General features: G+C 41.0%; 1 protein-coding gene across 1 annotated transcript in view; it reads left to right on the top strand.

Annotated features, from left to right (window-relative positions):
* SCD5 (stearoyl-CoA desaturase 5) overlaps nucleotides 1-20550 on the top strand; it is a 127108-nt gene that overhangs the window by 68706 nt on the left and 37852 nt on the right. The window contains exon 3 of the mRNA XM_029598957.1: nucleotides 10261-10466. Coding sequence (XP_029454817.1) covers nucleotides 10261-10466 — 206 coding nt within the window. The remainder of the gene's footprint in view (nucleotides 1-10260; nucleotides 10467-20550) is intronic.

Below are 20550 nucleotides of genomic sequence, written 5' to 3'. Positions count from 1 at the left end.
TACCTTTTTCCACTGAGAAAATTGACCATTTAATCCTACTCTCTGTTTCCTGTCTTTTAACCAGTTTGTAATCCACAAAAGGACATCGCCTCCTATCCCATGACTTTTTAGTTTTCTTAGAAGCCTCTCATGAGGGACTTTGTCAAATGCCTTCTGAAAATCCAAATATACTAACTCTACTGGTTCACCTTTGTTCACATGCCTATTAACCCCTTCAAAAAAATGAAGCAAATTTGTGAGGCAAGACTTGCCTTGGGTAAATCCATGCTGGCTGTGTTCCATTAAAACATGTCTTTCTATAAATTCTGAGAGCCTTCATTCACAGCTCGCAGAATTTCCCTCCAATTTATATCCTTGCTTTAGATATATCATTGCAGCAACATCCTAAGCTGAGAGGTATAGACCTATCTCACTTTGGAGCCTAGTATAAGCTCTTTGATCAGTCTACTGGTATTGATCCTATATAATGGTCAGGATTCCTTGCGTTCCTCTCTCCCAGGGGCCCTGCATACTGACTCTGTAGTATTACAGCTCAAGCCAGCTTGAGGATCAGGAGTCTGGGGCCCAGAATTGATCCCTCATCTTCTACCTGGCCGCATGCAGCATTGCCAATGGGCCTTTAGGTTAGCCCTCTAGACCTCCAGAGATGAGGCATACATTTATAATCAAGTTTTGTCTTAATGACATGTTTTTACATTTCAGCTGTGCTCAGTGATGCGCCAGTGAAAAAATCCTTAATTGTTTGATGATGTGCCTGAAAGTAATTGCGAAATAAAAATGCATTTTCCACATTTGAAACGTTCTAAGAGGTCAATATTCAAACTCCCCTAAAATAGATAACTTATTTGTTCAATGGAATAAACATCCCGCTATATATAGTGAAATATTATTATCCGGCTAACATTAGCCAGATACGTTTTAAACCTTACTGGATAGGTTTCAGTATAGCCAGTTAGGTTTACAGTTATCCAGCTTTGTGTGGCCAGTTAACTTAAGCCTTAACTTGCTATATTCAAAAGAATATAGCCTATTAAGAAGTGACAATCTTAAATGTGGCATGCAGGCCTGGTGGCTCACTTCCCAGCCACCCACTTGCTGTATAAAAAAATGTGGCCTGCTAGGCTGAGCTGCCCCCACCGCCTCAAACCCCTCCAAGTAATTTATAAGAAGAAAAGTTGTGAATCAAATGGGCTGAAATATATTGGGCAGGTGGGGGGGGGGGGGGGGGTTGATACAATGGTGACTTTTGGTCTGTCAATTTAAAGTATCTGAGACCAACCCTTCCATTTACAACCTACTTAAAAAGTCCCTTGTTAAGTTGAAGGATGGAGGCTTGGATCTTAGGCAAATGAACCTGGTAGAATTAGTTTTGTGTAAAAGGGATGTTAAATTGGAAGTGATTTCAGCATTATATCAAGGCCTACTTGAGTCAACAGTAGCTGATTTTAGGCAGCAGTCCTTAATACAGAAATAGAATGAGGACTTACTTTATTAATCTTGACAATAAGGACCAATGCGTTTCATAGGAGGAAAAGCATAGCATATCTATAGGTTGCAAGAGAGCCGATTTCATGATCAGGCTTCTTCATCGATCATATAAATTCCCTGTGCTTTTTCAAAGATTTAATTCAAAGTATAGTCCCCTGTGTTGGAGGATTGCAGGTATAGAAGATCATGGTGGACTTGCCCATGGGTGCAAGATTTCTAGTCGGATGTCTTCAGGGTGATCCATTGAGTGATAGAATTTGAGTTTTCTGCCTCTCTAGGGATGGCTCTGCTAGGATATTGGGACTCTGCTTCAGTGACTGGCAAAATGAAAATGCTGGCAAATAAAACATTATTAGTAGCCAGATTCACTATTACCCAGTATTGGTAGAAAGGGCCCCCCAGTGGATAACTGACAATCGTAGCTCTTGAAATAGTGAGAATCAAAAGGCTGACACAGTCTCTCAAAGGCACACTTAAGACATTTGATTCTGTTTGGGATAAATTTTGGTCCAACATTTTGAAGTTGTGAAGTTATACCTACCTCTTCATTCACTGCTATATACTCTAACGCACCCATCTTATTTTTTAGACTTCTAACATTCGAATACAGACATTTCAAAGTATGTTTTTTGTTTAAATTAACAACCGATTTATTTATTTATTTAAAACTTTTCTATACCGACATTCATGGGAATATCACATCAGTTTACGTTAAACAGGGGTAACTATTGACTTTGGAAAATAGAAATTATATATAACCTAAGGAAGCTAAACTGGGGAGAAAGGGCTAGAGTAGCAGAGTCAGGTAACAGAAGAGGTATGGTTACAACAAAGAGTATTAACAAATTATTTAACGATATGATGATATGACAAATTTACAATATGTACAAAATAAAGTTTGTAGGGCAATTACTTGAATGAATTCGAAACGAGGTTAGATAGTTAAGGGGTAGGGAGGGGGAGGGAGGGGGAGGAAGAGGGGTAATTTGGAATCTGCTCACTACTTAACAGCACATGGACCACTTTTGCCTCACAAATCTGCTTCAGAAGGGGTTAATAAACATGTTGATAAAGGTGAACCGGTAGATGTAGTGTATTTGGATTTTCAGAAGACATTTGACAAAGTTCCTCATGAGAGGCTTCTAGGAAAAGTAAAAAGTCATGGGATAGGTGGCGATGTCCTTTTGGTGGATTACAAACTGGCTAAAAGACAGAAAACAGAGAGTAGGAGTAAATTGGACAGTTTTCTCAGTAGAGGGGAATGGGTAGTAGAGTGCCTCAGGGATCTGTACTGGGACCCGTGCTTTTCAATATATTTATAAATGATCTGGAAAGGAATTCAACGAGTGAAGTAATAAAATTTGCAGATGATACAAAATTATTCAGAGTAGTTAAATCACAAGCGGAGTGTGATAAATTGCAGGAAGACCTCGTGAGAATGGAAAATTGGGCATCCAAATGGCAGTTGAAATTTAATGTGGATAAGTGCAAGGTGATGCATATAGGGAAAAATAACCCATACCATAGTTACACTATTGAGCCGATCCAGTAAGACGCGTGGGAGAGCCGGCGAGCACCTGCTCTCCCGACGTGCGCCCAGGCCACTCTCCTGGGCGCGCAATTCAGTAAATAAAGATATGCAAATTAGGGCTCATGGTAAAAGGAGGTGCTAGGGACACTAGCGCGTCTCTAGTGCTTCCTTTTTGACAGAAGCAGCGGCTGTCAGCGGGTTTGACAGCCGATGCTCAATTTTACCGGCGTCGGTTCTTGAACCCGCTGACAGCCACGGGTTCGGAAAACGGACTCCGGCAAAATTGAGCGTCTGTCTTCCAACCCATGGGCCGTGGGCAGATTTAAAAATTTTTTTATTTTTAGGGGCCTCCGACTTAATATCGCTATGATATTAAGTCAGAGGGTGTACAGAAAAGCATTTTTTTCTGCTTTTCTGTACACTTTCCCATTGCCGGCCGAAATTAACGCCTGCTTTTGGTAGGCGTTAATTTCTGAAAGTAAAATGTGAGGCTTGGCTGCACATTTTACTTTATGTATCGCGCGGGACCAATAGGCTCATCAACATGCATGTTGCGGGTGCTATTAGTTTCGGGGGGGGGGGGGAGGGGTTTGGATGCGCATTTTCCACGCGCTATTACCCCTTACTATATAAGGGGTAAAAATAGTGCATCAAAAACGCGCGTCCAAACCGGGGCTAACAGTGCGCTCAGCCTGAGCGCACTTTACTGCATTGGCCCGAATGTTAGGTTCCATATTAGGAGTTACTAACCAGGAAAGAGATCTAGGCGTCATAATGGATAGTACATTGAAATCAGTTCAGTGTGCTGCAGCAGTCAAAAAAGCAAACAGATTGTTGGGAATTATTAGGAAGGGAATGGTGAATAAAACGGAAAATGTCATAATGCCTCTGTATTACTCCATGGTGAGACCGCACCTTGAATACAATTCTGGTCGCTGCATATCAAAAAAGATATAGTTGCGATGGAGAAGGTATAGAGAAGGGTGACCAAAACGATAAAGGGGATGGAACAGCTCCCCTATGAGGAAAGACTAAAGAGGTTAGGAATGATAGCTTGGAGAAGAGATGGCTGAGGCGTGATATGATAGAGGTCTTTATAATCATGAGAGGTCTAGAATGGGTAAAAGCGAATTGGTCATTTACTCTTTCGGATAATAGAAGGACTAGGGGGCACTCCATGAAGTTAGCATGTAGCACATTTAAAACTAATCGAAGAAAGTTCTTTTTCACTCAACGCACAATTAAACTCTGGAATTTGTTGCCAGGAGATGCGGTTAGTGCAGTTAGTGTAGCTGGGTTTAAAAAAGGTTTGGATAAGTTCTTGGAGAAGTCCATTTCCTGCTATCAATTAAGTTGACTTAGAAAATAGCCACTGCAATTACTAACAACAGTAGCATAGGATAGGCTTAGTTTTTGGGTACTTGCCAGGTTCTTATGACCCGGATTGGCCACTGTTGGAAACAGGATGCTGGGCTTGATGGACCCTTGGTCTGATCCAGTATGGCATGTTCTCTGTCAGGAAGCCCTAAATTCCCTGTTGTATTAGTAACCTTCAAAGATATGTAACCCCTGGGTAGGATAGAACTCTGATGCTGTCCCCAAAGGCTGCTAGAATTAAAATTATTCCTACTTGCTCCAGTTCTCTATGGTTAGCTTTTACGTCTGAGGGCCAAGATTCCTCTGGAAGGAAGCATAACTTCAAGGCACTTTTGCATTAACATACATAACCCTTTTCCAGTCCCTGTAAATAGCACTAATAATCTCCATATTTATAGCAGCAATAATCACACTGAAAGGCAATATGGTTTCCAACTCCTTTACTGATAAGTGATAAATTGACTGAAGATTCTTTAGATAAATTTAATGAATAATAATGAAGAATAAAGATTAATAAATTTGTGACCTCATTCTTCTATTAAAGTCTCTGAATTTATGGAAGCCAATTCCTTAATTTTTCTCCTCCTCCTTTCAGTTACTCAGATTGAAGAAAGCATAATCCTTTTTCTAATTGCAAAATTTATCTGAGCCTTTTAGTTCCAATTATCAGAACTCAGAAAGTGCCAATTCTCATACCTCTCCTGTAGTCTTCTTAAATATCTTGGAGCTCCTTCTGAAAGCACCAGTGGGCACTCTCCTTTCAAGTGCAGGACACTTGAGTCAGTAGAAAAAAAACAACTCTTGAACAATACCTTCAACTCCTTATCTCTGGTAATGGACAGGAATCCATTCCTCTCTGATGAATCCTCAATTCCTCAGGCTCTTCCTAGGTAAAAAAAATCAGCTCCTCTTCCCAAAGATTTAGAAATTGGGTCACTGGTAACAAGGGCACTCAGTTCCAAAAAAAACCCCAAAATAGACTTTGACTCAAAAAGGGAAAAACAAAGCAAGAGAGAGAAAGGGTGGAAAAAAATGTCATTGTCTCTAAAATAAGAAGATAGTCATTAAGGAAAAACAACTTAAAATTGAAGCTGCTCTGCATCAGGGCATTGACTGATCTCTTCACTTAAGGTGAGATAGAGAGCAGAAGAATCTTCTATACTTCTTAATCTAACCTTACACAATGACTCCCCAAATCCTCTGGAGGAGTACCAAGGCTCTCACACGGAAGGTTTCCAGAATGGCTAAAAATGAATAAATGAGCCAAACTAGATCAGACTAGGAAGTTGACCCAAGGAGGGCAACTCAGGAAAATCCTCTGAACTAAGTTAGCAAAATGAATTAACAAGGAGGCAGGAACATCCTGCCTTCTGAAAGATTAAGCAAAAATACACAGCCCAAAATGATGGCAGGGGTTTATATACTGCTAGAACACACAATCTGCAGCTCCTTCTTGGGGGAATCAGACTTAAACCTTTCTTCACTAAATCTCTCTGAACCTCCCCTAGTTCAGAGTTAGTACATTCCTTTTACCAAAGGTTCCTTACACCTACATCATTCTGAACCATGCACTCACCTTTCAGTCATTCATCCCCCTCTCCTCTCACTCACCCCTCCCTATTATTCAATCCCTTTCCCTCTGTCACTCATCTCCTTCCCTCCACTTTGTCACTCACCCTCCCACTCAATCCCCTTACCTTCCCTCTGTCACTCACCCCCTCACTTCCACTCGCCCTTTTCTCTTGCCTCATTCTCACCCCTTTCTTCTCAGTCACTCGCGCGTCACCCCGTCCCCTCCTACCCCTCAGACACTCTCTCCCTCTCATTCACTCCCTTCATTTCCCTCCCTTTCCATTCCCTCTCTTCCCTTACCTCTTACTCCCATTCATTCCCGTCTCTCCCCTCTGTCACTCATCCTCCCACTCAAACCCCTTTTCACTTAGTCACTCAACTCTCCCTACCACTCATTCCCTTCCCCCCGTCACTCACAGCCTGCCCCCATTCCCTTCCCTCACCCCTCAGTCACTCACCTTCTCCCTCCCACTCATTTATGTCCCTTCCTTTTCAGTCACTCACCACCCTCACACCTTTCCCTTCCTTCCCTTTCTGTTCCTTTCCACACCTCACTCTACCCTCTCTTTCATTCCCTTACTCATACCCTTTCCTTTTTATGTAGAACTCATATTACTCACCCCTCCTTCCCAGGATGTCGCCGTCAGTATGATGGCAGGTTTCCATTGGACTTACAGCAGCATGGAGTTTCTCCTCACGGGTGGGGAGTGGGAACACCAACAGTGTGCTGTTGCACTGGGTTCCCCCCTCCTCCTCCTCACTGGCAGGGGGTGGAAACCCCAACAACATGCCGTCTCACAGGGTCTCTTCTTGCTTGCAGGGGGTGCAGATCAGAGCATCATTAAATGGCACTGATGCTCTGATCTGCTTGCTTAAGTGCTTGATGTCGTGCATCATCAAGGGTGACAACTTGTCCTTTGATGATGATGTTGGCCACTTGGGCAGGCAGGACAGAGCTTTGGCAGGTTGTACATAATACAGCATTTGCAATGGACAGGAGGGCTGCAAGAAATGGACAAGATTTGGCTCGTGGGCCTTAGTTTACCCACCACTGGCTTAGACTATTGTAACTTGCTCCTCACAGTAAGACATCTCAGTTTATCAAATTCTTAACACTCATTATACAATGAAAAAGAAAAAGCAAACAAATTAGAGTACATAGAAAAATATCCAGACCTTCAAGCAATGAAAAAAGCCACACATTACAAGATGTTTCCAGTAATTCCAGTCCACATTAAAAACTGGGAAGCTAATCAAAAGGGGAAAAAAGTGCAATTTATCATTGCACTAATTGGGAGAGAAATTTAAACAATTATACCAGTAAGAACTCTCCTAAACAAGCTATTACAAATTTCCCAATCATCCAGCCTTATCAGAAAGAAAAACTTCTAGGTGAGCAGGATCTAGAAATACAAACGTATTCTTCTGAAATGTTATCAAACATTTTCAAGGAAATTTGAGAAAGAAAGTGGCCCCCAAGGCCAAAACTCTGTTTCAAACATAGAAAGTGTTTCCTCCTGAGTTGAGTATTCCTAGACACAAACTTGAACTTTTTGGCCACAGAAACAAAGATCTTTATTTTTAAAATATTTTTGAAGCACTAAGGGCTGGATTTTCTAAGTTTGCAGAACTTAGAAAATCTGGTGGTCACGAGTGGGGGGGGGGCAGTCCTGCGCTAGCCGGCAGCGATCGCACTGAATAACTACACCATAAAAGGTGTAGTTATTGGACGCGAAATAGGCAGCGAAAAGGCTTCTTAGCTTTTTGCTGTCCGCGCCGTCCTCGCAGAGTTGGCCCCAGTGACACCCCGACTCCTTCTCTTCCGGGGCCAACTCAGCCCCGATGTAAGTAGCGCAGGCATGCGCTACCTTTGCTAGCTATCGCAGGCTTGCACTAAGCCTGCGATAGCCTTAGAAAATAAGGCCCTAAGTTTTTATCTTGCTCTAAACTAAAAGCAACTATTAAAGTAGCTCTAGTTTGTATATTATCAACAGATACCTCTAAAAAAGATGTTAAATTAGGGCTTTCTGCCTGCAAAATATCCATATCCTCTTCTGAACGTTGATTACCTTTCTTAAACCTGAGAACATAAAACATTTTTTAAATTAGCATTTCTCTATCACTAGGAATACTCAAAATTCCCTTCACATATTTTTTAAATAACTCTTGAGCTGATAACAATCTAGATATTGGAAAATTCAAAAATTGCAAATTGTTACACCTCATAGCGTTTTCTAGTCCTTCAAGTTGCTTATATATAATTAAGGTATTCTTAATAAAGGAAGTTCCAACAGATTGAACAGATGTAATTTGTGAAGTTAGAGTTGAAGTGGACCACTCTAACTGTATAAGCCGGTTGCCATAGTCTTCAAGTGTTTTCCTAGTCTTTGTAGAACAATTAGCAGATTGGGATATTGATTGAGACAACAACTTTTCCATTTTAGTAACAGCTCTGCATACATCAGCTAAGATAACATTTTCAGGCTCAGCTACTTCAGAGACTAATTCCAATGGCTGAGAGGTAGCAGATGGCGATGAGCCACGCTTAAGAGCTGAAATATTAACCTCAGCCTGTAAGGGTTGCATACTTCCTCTATCAGTAGTTGGTAATAAAGATGATGACTCCACTGAATCAAGATTATTAACTGATGAACTAGCACCAATAAGTCCAGAGGGAGAATGGGAGGACTGGTTATGGCCAGGACTAGCAGAGACCCCCCGATGAAAAAGAAATATCAGGGATAGATTCTCTCATTGTTTGACTCACCCTTCGAGCAAGAAGTGTATCCATCGGTCCCTTCACTGCCCTCATTACTGGCATAGATGTAATTGCTCTAGCTTTCCTTTTCCATCCCATCAAGAAGAAGAGAAGATCCTTTCCAAAATCTCGCCCAAGGGTGTGCCCCTTTGGCACGTGGCTTCGGCTCCAAGATTTAAATAGGTGCAGCAAGTGGGTAAAAATGACGTCAGAGGGGGCGGCAAGATCAGGTGTTCCCGGCGCTGTCACCACTCAGTCCTTTGGCTCGGCACACTCAGGTATGCCCGATTCTTCTCCTGGGAAGGTTTCCACTCTCCATTACATTCTGTCCAAAATTCAGCTGCATGGCTTATCTTTAACCAGCCTGTCTTTAAAATTGTTTGTACACATACATGTGTCAAAAGTACATGCGTACACATGAAATTCCTCCTTCTTAAATTGTAAGCTTTTTGGGGATAGGGAAATACCTACAGTACCTGAATGTAATCCAATTTGAAATGCCTGAAAGTCAGAATATAAATCAAATAAATAATAAATAAATAAATAAATAACAATGGGATAGATATTGAGAGGCTAGCCAGCCATGTACAAAAGGGACTTAGCACATAAGTTATGCGGCTAAGTCCCAATATTGCTATTTAGGTGGATAAGTTATCTGGCTAAATAGCACCACCCTGATCTGCCCACTGCCCACCCACATTTTATCCAGCTAACCAGATAGCCGGATAAGTGACTTATCCGGCTATCTGGCGGCCGCTGAACTTGAGTGGATATTCAGCAGCTACTAAATAGCCAGATAAGTCCTGCTTATCTGGCTACCTACTGGTTGAATATGAGTCCCAATGTTGCTACATCCATATAACCCTTCTTCTCAAGTCATTACACAGGCTCCCAATATGTTTCCACATATAGTTCAAGCTCCTCTTACTTCACATTCTATCTCTCCTCTCTTATCTCTCACTACCCCCCCATGCACTCTGCTCATCAGGAAAGTCACTCCTATCTTTGCCTTTCTCCTCTATTGTCAATTCCTGATTCCGTGCTTTAAACCTGGCTGTGCCTTGTGCTTGGAATAGACTTCTTGCCTTATTTAAATCCCATCTACAATCCACATTTTTGAGGCTGCTTTTAAATTTTAACCCCTGATTGTCCAACTTACAGCCTCATTAATTTTTAACCATTCTCTTAATAAATTAAATTTCCTAATTCTCTTTTGCTCTGTATGTTTGTCTTGATTAGAATGTGGGCTCTACGCACTATGTTATATATGATTTTTATACAGTGCTGCGTACATTGAGTAGTACTATAGAATTGTTAAGAGTAGTAGTAGTAAAATTGAAAATTAAAGTAAAAATAGTAAATATTAAAATGTTAAATATAAAATATTAAAAAGTATGAGATGTAATTTGCTCTTTTGATATTGATGTATAACTGATGTACAAGCTGATTAGTTATGAACTTTACATATGGACTGTGCTTGGTCTTGGGTGCTGTGATACTTGTCTGTCTCATCCGCATTATCTGTTCTGTGCAGAATGACATTTTTGAATGGGCCCGAGACCATCGGGTCCATCACAAGTATTCAGAGACGGATGCGGACCCTCATAATGCCCGCCGTGGTTTCTTCTTTTCCCACATTGGCTGGCTCTTTGTTCGAAAGCATCGAGATGTCATTGAGAAAGGAAGCAAGTTGGATTTCTATGATCTTATGGAAGACCCCGTTGTTCGGTTTCAAAGAAAGTAAGTGACTGGTTTTAATATTGTAACACCCAGTGAGCACGGTCAGACAAGCAATCTAGAGTCACGTTGGAGTCCTTCTGTTATGGGGATAGACTTCTCTGTTAGGCCATCCCAATGAATTTATAGACCTTTTCCCTCTGTTGAAATCACCACGCAAGAGAACAAAGATGGTAGTTTCCAACCAAAAATATTTTTTCTTATCTGAGCTTGATAAAGAAGGTCATGGTCTCATTGGAAAAATACATTGCAAAAGGTAAATTAAATGCTACAGACAGTCCTTCTCCTTATGGTAGAGTACCATGACCTACAGTTGCTAAAGTACTTCCTTTTGGGTTGAGAGGGAGGACAAGAGCTGGGCCCACCAGATATCTCAGTTGATACTGAATCCAGCTAAAATAGTTACAGGGTCCTGTACTGGATCTTTTCATCTCCTTCAGTTTCTCAGCTGCAGATTCTACGGATTAGTAAAACTGAAAACAAGTCTGGCTACTTCTCTAAGTTCCTTCAGATTCTTCAGACATGGTAGAGAACCTTAGAAAAGAGATCTTTGCTAAAAGCAGGTCCATCCCTTTCCCTCAGTATGTTTTCTTCTGCATTTTATGATCCTGGGGGGGGGGGGGGGTGTTTATTTTGGTCTCTTCATCTGCCAAAATAAATCAGCAAGTACTGTGGAGGACAGTATTGCTGTTATCCGAGGTCAAAGCCATTGTGATGACCTCTTAAAGCAATCACTTTGAAGCTCTGCTCCTTATGTACCCTTTTTAATCTGTTTTTTCCATTTACCTGAGATTGTTGCCTTCAAGCAGTTCTCTATAGATTTTAATGTAAATATAGATTATCTTTATATCCATTGAATAAGAAATAAGGGACCATTAGTCCTCAGCTTGATTACAGACCAGAATTTGGTTATTCTCTTTATCATGGAATCATGGCATTCGGAGGCTAATGTAGTGCAGGGCTTCCCAACCAGTGTGCCTTCAGACCTGCTCAGGTATGCCATGGAAAAATCATGGCCTGCTGCTCAGATCCAGACCAACACCTGAGCTCTGCTCTCATTACCTCACTGCAACAAGAGTCAACAGTGGTGGCTCTTAAACATGTAGAAGCTCCTTTCTGAGAACAAGTGCAATCATGCATGTTTCCTCTTCGTAGCTAAAGTATGACCCCTGGAGTGTGGTAGTAAGCAGGACATAGATAGCCACTTGATTATGTTCTGCAGCATCTCATCTTCTACCTCCTGAGCTTCCCCTTTAAGTTTTTCCACCCTTTGTCTGATCCCTAGATTCATCAAAATGCTATGCATGGATAATGCCTGTGATAAGAAAAAGGGACATGTCTATGATAATTTTAGAATTACTGCACTGTGTGCTATGTATAGGTAGTTTATTGCAATGCACCCTGTACTTTGCTACTCATGAAAGCATTTCCTTGCTGAGAGAGAGAGACTGTTTATAAGGCTTTCATAGTAGTCAACTATTTATATTACTATAGGAGGGCCAGCTAGTAATTCGAGGTGAAGATTTGACAACATTTGGCGTGAGGAAAGTCAGACTAAGATGAGATTACTTCAATATTCTCTCACCTTAGCTTGATAGTACCTTGGTAGAGAGTCCATCAAGCTAGGGTGAGAGAACATTGTAGAAATCTCATCTTTGTGTGACTTTCCTCACTCCAAATGATGTCAAATCTTCACTGAGGTCTACTGTGCTGTTCAAACGTCTCACTCTGCTTGTAAAACTGGCCCCAAAACCCTATGCCACCACCAAAACTTCACCTTGAGTTACTAGCTGGCAGTATTAATAGTTAACTCTATGTGTGCCACTCCAGAGGCTCGCTCTCTCTTCCCCCCCCTCCAAAAATGCCCGAAACGAAATTTGTAATATTAATCGCAAATTGTGTTACGGGCATTTTGCACAGCTAGATGCCAGGAAAAAAAAAGTGTAGTTATTTGTGGCACTAAAAGCAAGCAATAATGCCCTTCATTTTCATCAATCCTGCCCCAAACCCCTCCCCAATCCCGCCCCTTTGAATAAAATTTGTATTGGCGCCATGTGCTGCGATAACTATTGTGTGTGTTATGACGTTATTGTGGGCGATAACGCTATAACGCATTTTGATGAATGACCCTGTGAGTGAGATAAGGAGAGCATGCACTGAGCTCTGGATGTGACTGAATGTTGGGAATGCATCAATAATGGACTTTTACTAGCCACATGTGACAGTCAAGGTAACTGAGCTGGCTGCAGACATCACATTGACTTCTCTGGTCCATTGTGACAAGGCCATGTGTATCTCTGCCCCTCTTCTTAATTATAAAATTTGGAAGAAAGACTGGTGGGGCTTTCAGGGCACTGCTTTCTTAGCTCTATTTTGAGTGAGGCCTCTCCATTTTTGCATTGTCTACCTTGTAGAGGTTGGTGTGCCAAACAGCATTTTTCTTAATCTAGATGTTCCATGGGCTTAAAAAGGTTGGGAAACACTGATCTAGTACTTCTTAAATCAGTTATGAATGCAGGTTGTTCCTATGAAAGCCAACTGAAGATAGGGAGATGGGGTAGGTGGAGGAGGATCCTTATACTTTTTAAATCTGCTTTGGCACTTAAAGGGTTCCATTATGTATGGACCAGGATTCTAAAGACCTCTTGGATTAAGCCTCTGGATGGTTTCAATGTTTAGTTTACTGTCCCTTTGGCCCATCTTCTACTGATTCTTTGCTGTTTGTAAAAGACATTTACTTTTCTATAAATTAATGTCTGCAGCTTGAGGATTTTAATCTCCCTGTCAATGATTGCTCTGTGCTGTTTGTTAATTTCTATTTGCTATGAATGCATTAAGGTTGACCCAAATAATAGTCACTCATGTGCAGGTCACACCTTACATTTGTTGTTGCAGTTAATTTTGTGTACCGGTTGGCACAGTGGCGGAGCAATGATCACTTGGGCCCTGATGCAAATTCTCATTTTATGCCACCGCCATCTCCCCCGGCAGCCTGATCACAGCTGACATCCAGAGTGCATAGCCAGTAGCACAGAAGACCCAGTACTTCTCCAACCCATTTTTCCTGCTATTGGCAGCTCTCAGATCAACTGTTTGAACAGCCTGGTGCAACACAAGTTTCTATAGCACGTTGTGTGTTCAACTAGCTGTGAATCAGATGGGACAGGCACCAGTGGCAGGAAGAGCAGGTTAGGAAGCACCGGGCCCGCCACACTACAGAATCCATTCTTCTGCTAATGGCTGGGGATCAGGCTGCTAGATGTGAGGAGGGAATCAGGGAGATAGGAGAGAGAGGCAATGGATGACTCAGGGGACTATGCATCAGTTCTCAAAGGGAACGTAGGTGTGTATTTCCACCTTTGAAAATTGCCTAAACACCTGCTTTTTCTGCAGATACTTTTCTCCTTCAAAACAAGGTGCACACTTTTGAACATGAAATACTATGCACATTGTTGCATTTCCCTCTTTCTATCCCCACCCACAGGAATGCCTCCACTCAGATAAAAGCATGCCCATTTCTGTTCACGGTCCAACTGCTTTAGTAAATAGCATTGAATTTACTAGCAATAGTAAATAGCAATCAGCTCGGATTCCGGTTCCGATTCACATGTGGGTTTTTTGCATCAGGCCTAATCGCAGTTTTGTTTATCGGCTGTGCCTGAGCCGATAAACAAAAAACCCACCCCGACCCTTTAAAACTAACCCCTTAGCTTCCCCCACCCTCCTGACCCCCCCAAAAACATTTTACAGGTACCTGGTGGTCCAGTGGGGGTCCCGGGAGCAATCTCCTGCTCCTGGGCCGTCGGCTGCCACTAATCAAAATGGCACCGATGGCCCTTTGCCCTTACCATGTGACAGGGTATCCGTGCCATTGGCCGGCACCTGTCACATGGTAGGAGCACTGGATGGACCGCGCCATTTTTAAAGATGGCACCGGCCATCCATTACGGCCGGCGCCATCTTTAAAAATGACGTGGTCCATCCAGTGCTCCTACCATGTGACAGGGACCGGCCAATGGCACGGATACCCTGTCACATGGTAAGGGCAAAGGGCCATTGGCGCCATTTTGATTAGTGGCAGCCGACGGCCCGGGAGCAGGTACCTGTAAAATGTTTTTGGGTGGGTCGGGAGTGTGGGGGTAGCTAAGGGGTTAGTTTTAAAGGGTCGGGGTGGGTTTAGGGGTTATATTTGTGTGCCGTTTTTCCTGCCCTCCCCCAAAAAGATAAGAGAACCCCCACGATCAATATCGTGGGGTTTTCCTATCATTTTGGGGGAGCCCCCAATTTCTGACTATTTTGAAAATATCGACGATATTTTCAATCGTCCGAAGCCCGATTCACATCCCTACTGATTATGTGAATGCTCATTTGTGTGTGTGTGTGTGTGTGGGTGTGTGTGTGTGTGGTGCAGGTAGGGATAGTAGCTGGTAGAGCTGGTATTTGGAATGGAAAGGCAAGAAGACATACTAGGAACGGTGAGGCATATATCAAAAGCTCACAGACTACTGATAGAGTATGCTTGGACATTTAAGCTCATTTCATACCTGCTGAGAGTGTGGACAAACCGGAATTGTAATCTGTTTTGACACACTTTGTGCCTTTAAGAAAAAGAGGCATGATAAACTGAAAGAAATCAACAAATTTGGCTCGGTATATTGTTCCTTCTGAGGCAGACTCAGATGTAATGCCCTAATTTTCCAGGCCTGAGCCAGCATCCTATGGCTTGTCTTACAATCACACATTCTCCTATTAAATATTAAATGTGGATGCTTTTAATGTTTGTATAACGTGTTTGCTTCTTAATGTGCATCACCTGGTATTTCCCCATAGGTAGATTTCGATTGAATTTTCATTATGGCAGGAACAGGAAAGCAGCTATTTCATGATCATTTGTTGGTGAAATGTTTTAAATATTTCTTTCTAGTGTTCTCCTACAGCATATTATTAAAACTGATGTGTTTCATTAATGCAATGCCAAGCAACTGTTGTCTTTAGCAAGGAAGAAAACTGTAAAAAAGATATTTCTGCAGGATAAGCGGAAAAACTCTTCACATTAAAATTGTGTTAGACTGAACTTTCTGCTTCAAAGTAATTAATTCCTGAATTTTTTGGGATATAGGAGTTGAGTCTGTTGGAAAAAAAATAGCCTGAAATATACTTCCATAGTATTTCAGCTACGAATGAAATAAGTTATTTCAGCTAAAAAAAAATAAATCTGTTTTTTCCTGAATATGTATTCTTGGCACGATGCCTAAGTTCAGAAAAGCATTTTGTGGAAATATGCTGCGTTTGGTAAGTGCCTGAATGTTAATGAAGCAGAAATAGTATCAGCTTATGTTCATACGTATGACAAATTGTGTTTACTTTAGACATACTGTACTGCAGTTAATCACTTAGCATAAACAATTTGTGCTAGCAAATGAAGTACAAATGCCTAGAAGCAATTATTAATTGTAGCATTAAGATTGTTGAAAAGATAAAGGAATTTAAAACCAAATTATTGCGTTTTGCTCCTGGGCTGGATGGAATTTCTAGTACTGCAAGCTGTTAGATTTTCTCTTTTCTAATTCGCAATTTTCCAAAATTTACATTCTGCGTGTCAAAGTTTGTCATAATAGTTCCTATTTGTAAAAACTGGAATCTTTCTAGGCTGCGATGCCATTTTGTTCTGACAATGATATAACAAATAGGTTTCATTGATTGCAATCAATTTGTGGTACCGTCCATCATAACACATTAAAGGGGGAAATTAGATGAGAAATACCAACTGTAGATCTGTAGATCCAAAACCTATGCATAGCAAAGGTGTTACCAGAATTTAGACAGGAGAAGGGACATTTATAAGATCAGTTAAAGGATGAAATAGGTAAGGTAGCATTGGGAATGAAGATATAAGAAAAGAACTAAATACTTATTCTGTGAATGAGAAACTCAAATATTGTAAAGAATGATGGAAACAATGTCTAGAAAGAATGGAAGGTGAAAGATTCCCAGAAGAAACTCTTCAATATCAGTCTACATGAAAAAGAGATACAGGCAGAGCTAGGAAACGATGGATGGACAGTGATCTATAATAAAGCTGGAACAGGCACTGTTGCCTAACCTGTGATAGATGATGATGATGACACCTTTTAAAGAGCCAACAAAAAAGATGAAGAAAAAGAAGTCTGCAAAATCTTGAAAGCTCATGTGCTATAATCTCCTCCCCTTTTTTTTTTTTGGTCCTTTAAAAAGGTCTCCCAATCTACAAAGACTTCAGTTTTCTCTAGAACCAGTATGGGTGTTAGAATTCTACGTATGTAGGAAAGGGGTACCTACCTTAAAACATATTTTAGTTCTTTAAGAAAGTATTTGGCTTAGGTTATAATCATGGGATTAGGGGATGTTCCAGGTTTTACCACAAATGTACAGAATTTATAATCAAAGCTTGGTTACAGTACCACACAGTAACGTCTTGTGCTCTGTCGTTTTTTATTTGAATCACGTCACACATAAATCAGTTTGTTTTGCAGTATAAAGCTTTGTCCAGCTTTCTCTACCATCACAAATGTCTGTACTATCACCAACATCCAAACAATGTAAACAAATAGTTTTATATTTAAAAGCTACCTAGTAGCACCTCTCGTTATGAGTAAATAAGAAATTAAAGCATAAAGAGACCTTCATTCAGGGATCCAGTTACTTTGATTTCTGAAGCAGAGGCACAGATCCAATAAAGCTTTACAATGGAAAGTTTTGAAACACTGCAAGATTTCAAGTGTATGATAGAATAGTTTGGGTAAGTATGAAGCAGGTTAAGATCTCTAAAGTCAGAAGAGACAAATTGGATTATAAACATATTGGAGTGTATATGTGGTAGAACTGAGAAAAGACAGTAGCCAGTCGAAATGTGACATTCTATTTTTTATCTGATGAATTATCTAGTGGATAAGTTAATAGTCATGAAGGTGGATGGTACAGACAACCTTTATTAAGTACCAATCAATGAGTTTGCAGACCTCACGGATTTGCAAGAGATTATTGGAGCAGTTTTGCCCAAGAGGATGCATTTTGGAGCAGTTCTCAAACCCAATAGAATCGGCAGTAATTGATCTATCAGGTATGGAAGTTTCCACTGCACATGAACAGGTTTTAAATCGGGGTTTGTTTTATGTACCTAAGGCAATTCATGATTCCTTTCAATGCATAGTGTCCATTTTCAGGTTTATTAGAACTTTACAGATTAAATTTTGCAAGTCTTTCACAGTCTAGTATATATATATATATATATATATATGTCATTACTTAAAACAAGATCAAAATGGCTCCCACCAGGCCATTTGGATCCATATATAACAACCTTCCATGATCTGATTTACAAGATCTCCTAACCATAGAATGATCAAAGTGTAAGATATTTCATAATTTGGATTTACAGGCTAGGCAAGCCCTCCAGGATTTACAAGGGGATTCTAGGATAGTTGTGAAACCTGCGGGCAAAGGAGGAGGTATAGTGATTTTACAGGAGGAGAAGAATATTGTGGAGATAGAACAAAATCTCTTGGATTCCCACTTGCTAGTGATCCAACATTAGATATCCAGGCTGATATTCAGGCAATTATTGATGATGCGACTGGTTTGGGGTTTTTGACATTATAAATAAGAGCAATTTTTAATTGTGCAGCATCCTATTATACCAGTTATTTATAGTTTTCTGAGGTCCATAATATTTTAAGTTTATCTCCATGCCAACCCATTGTATCAGCAAAAGAATCATGTTGGAGCCATTATTGGTGTTCGTGCATATATATATTTACAGTGGCAGTAGTATGTGTAAGATATATCTCACATGCTTAGGATTTTAAATCGGACACAGAGAACCACCTCAGACATTATATTGGTCACTATAGATGTGGAATCCCCTTTACACTAATATTTCACAAAATTTAGCATTAAGGATAACCAAGACTGTATTAGAGAATACACTGCAACCTCAGCACATTCCTCTGGCCATGCCCCCATACCACCCTGTCCCCCCCCCCCGCCCCTTTGTGCAAGCCCCGGGATTTACACGCTTCCCGGGGCTTTATGCGCGTCGCCGGTCCTTTTGAAACTAACCTCGGAGGATGTAATCCTTTGAAAATCCGACCCACATTTTTTAACAAAATATTAACTTTTACTTATGGTTAATGTGTTAAAATACACACATAAGACAAAAACAACATTGAGTGTGCAATAGGGACAAACATTATTTATAAAAAAAAAACCCCCCAAAAAACTCCAGAGAGCGTTAGGGAGGCAGGGATGAGGGAGGATGATGAGGACCATGGCATGTGGTTTCCCAGGACCCTTACTTCTGCCCCCAGCAGCTGTATGGCCCTGAGAATTGCTTCCGTTGTCTTTGTCATCCTCCCCTGATAGGCAAGCATAGCCCTCAGTTCTTCTATCACCCTCCTCATGTAAGGTCGAAATTCGCCTCTAGTAAGAGGTGCGTGCATGTTATAAAATTTCTGGTCGGCGAGGGCAAGAGGGAGTAGAGATATGCAAGTACACACAGCGATGCATCGGGCCTTCCCCAGTTCCCTCCCAGTCTGCTCCAATTAAGGAGCGGACTGGGAGGGAACTTCCTAACCTCCCTTCCTCTTCCCCCTATCCTGCCGTCCCCCTATCCTAAATACTTCCAATTTTATTATTTTACCTTTTGCTCCTGCCTCCCAGCAGGTGCCAGCGAGCGATCCCCCGGCACAGCGGCAAATGGCCGCTGTGCCGGGTGCCTCTAGCCTCCCCGTTCCCTCCCAGTCCACCCCGTTGCTAGCCCCCAGACTTACACCCATGGCCGGGCCCTTTGAAAACTGGCCCGGCGCGCATAAGGCCCGGCCACACGCGTAAACCCTGGGCTTTTATGTGCGTTGGTTTTGAAAATCCGGCCCATAGTGTATATTCTAGATCATTATGCCTTCAGGACTATTGTTAATTATTTGTTCTCTATGAAAGATTACTGTAATGATTTGCAAGTAGGCCTTCCTGTTTCTCATTTCCTAGCATTACAGGTTTTACAAAATTCTATGGCTCGCTTTGTTGTAAGAGGGTCCCCATGGGAACATGCTACTCCTCTTTTACAGCAATTACATTCACTTCCTTTACAACAGTGTGTCAGATTTAAGATTTTGACTTTTGTATTTAAGTCCATAAAAATAGATGGTTCATTTTATCTTTCTGCATTGTTGAGTCTCTGTTTTCCTACTTGGACACTTCAATCCCAAGGATAATATCTATTATCTATTCCCTCAGTTAAAATTGCTCGATTAAAAGATACCAGGAATTGGGCTTTTTCGATAATAGGCCCTACTGGGTGGAACTTATTGCCTGAGTCATTGTGATCCCTAGATGATTTGCACACATTCCAGGAACAGTTAAAACGTTTCTCTTTCAAGAAGCATTTAGTCGCATCTCCTACTAGGAAATAATTACTTTTGCTCCTCAGATATAGGATTTATGATTTATTTGATTTATATTAATATTTTTTAATATATTTGAAACAGTTTATTCCTAATGTACTTTGCTTAGCATGATGGGTCTGCTATAAGCAGATATTAAGTGTTTAAAAAAAATTAAATAAATGAACAATGCTGCTCACCCTTAAGCCAACTTCAAATACCCATCATTCTAGCTGCTGAAAATTAAGGGCCTGATTTTAAAAGCATTTGCATGCTTAAAATTGGGTTTTACAAGTGTAAATGCACTTTACCCATGTAAGTGGGCTTTTGCAAAATGCTGTAATATATGCCATTGAATTGTCCATATCTTATATACATAAGAGTGCACTTTACACATATAAATGGCTTTTGAAAATTGCTATGACAATATGTTACATTTACATGCGTAATGCCTTTTAAAATACCTCCCTAGTATATAGATTAGGTAAATCGAATCCACCACAGTCCTTGGGCATAGTCAAAGGAGAATATTTAATTTGGTGGTGGCGGGGGGGGCCTTACATCTCCAGACAAAAGAGGATATTTCCCCACGTAGCAAACTGAACACTTTCATGGTAAATGCTGGAATAAATATAATAATTGAGGTACAGCCAGCATTTTTACCAAACTTG

This window comes from Rhinatrema bivittatum, chromosome 1 (assembly GCF_901001135.1).
Source record: "Rhinatrema bivittatum chromosome 1, aRhiBiv1.1, whole genome shotgun sequence".
Taxonomy (NCBI): Eukaryota; Metazoa; Chordata; class Amphibia; order Gymnophiona; family Rhinatrematidae; genus Rhinatrema; species Rhinatrema bivittatum.
Note: the sequence above shows the minus strand (reverse complement) of the source record. Positions and strands in the feature narration are given on the sequence as shown.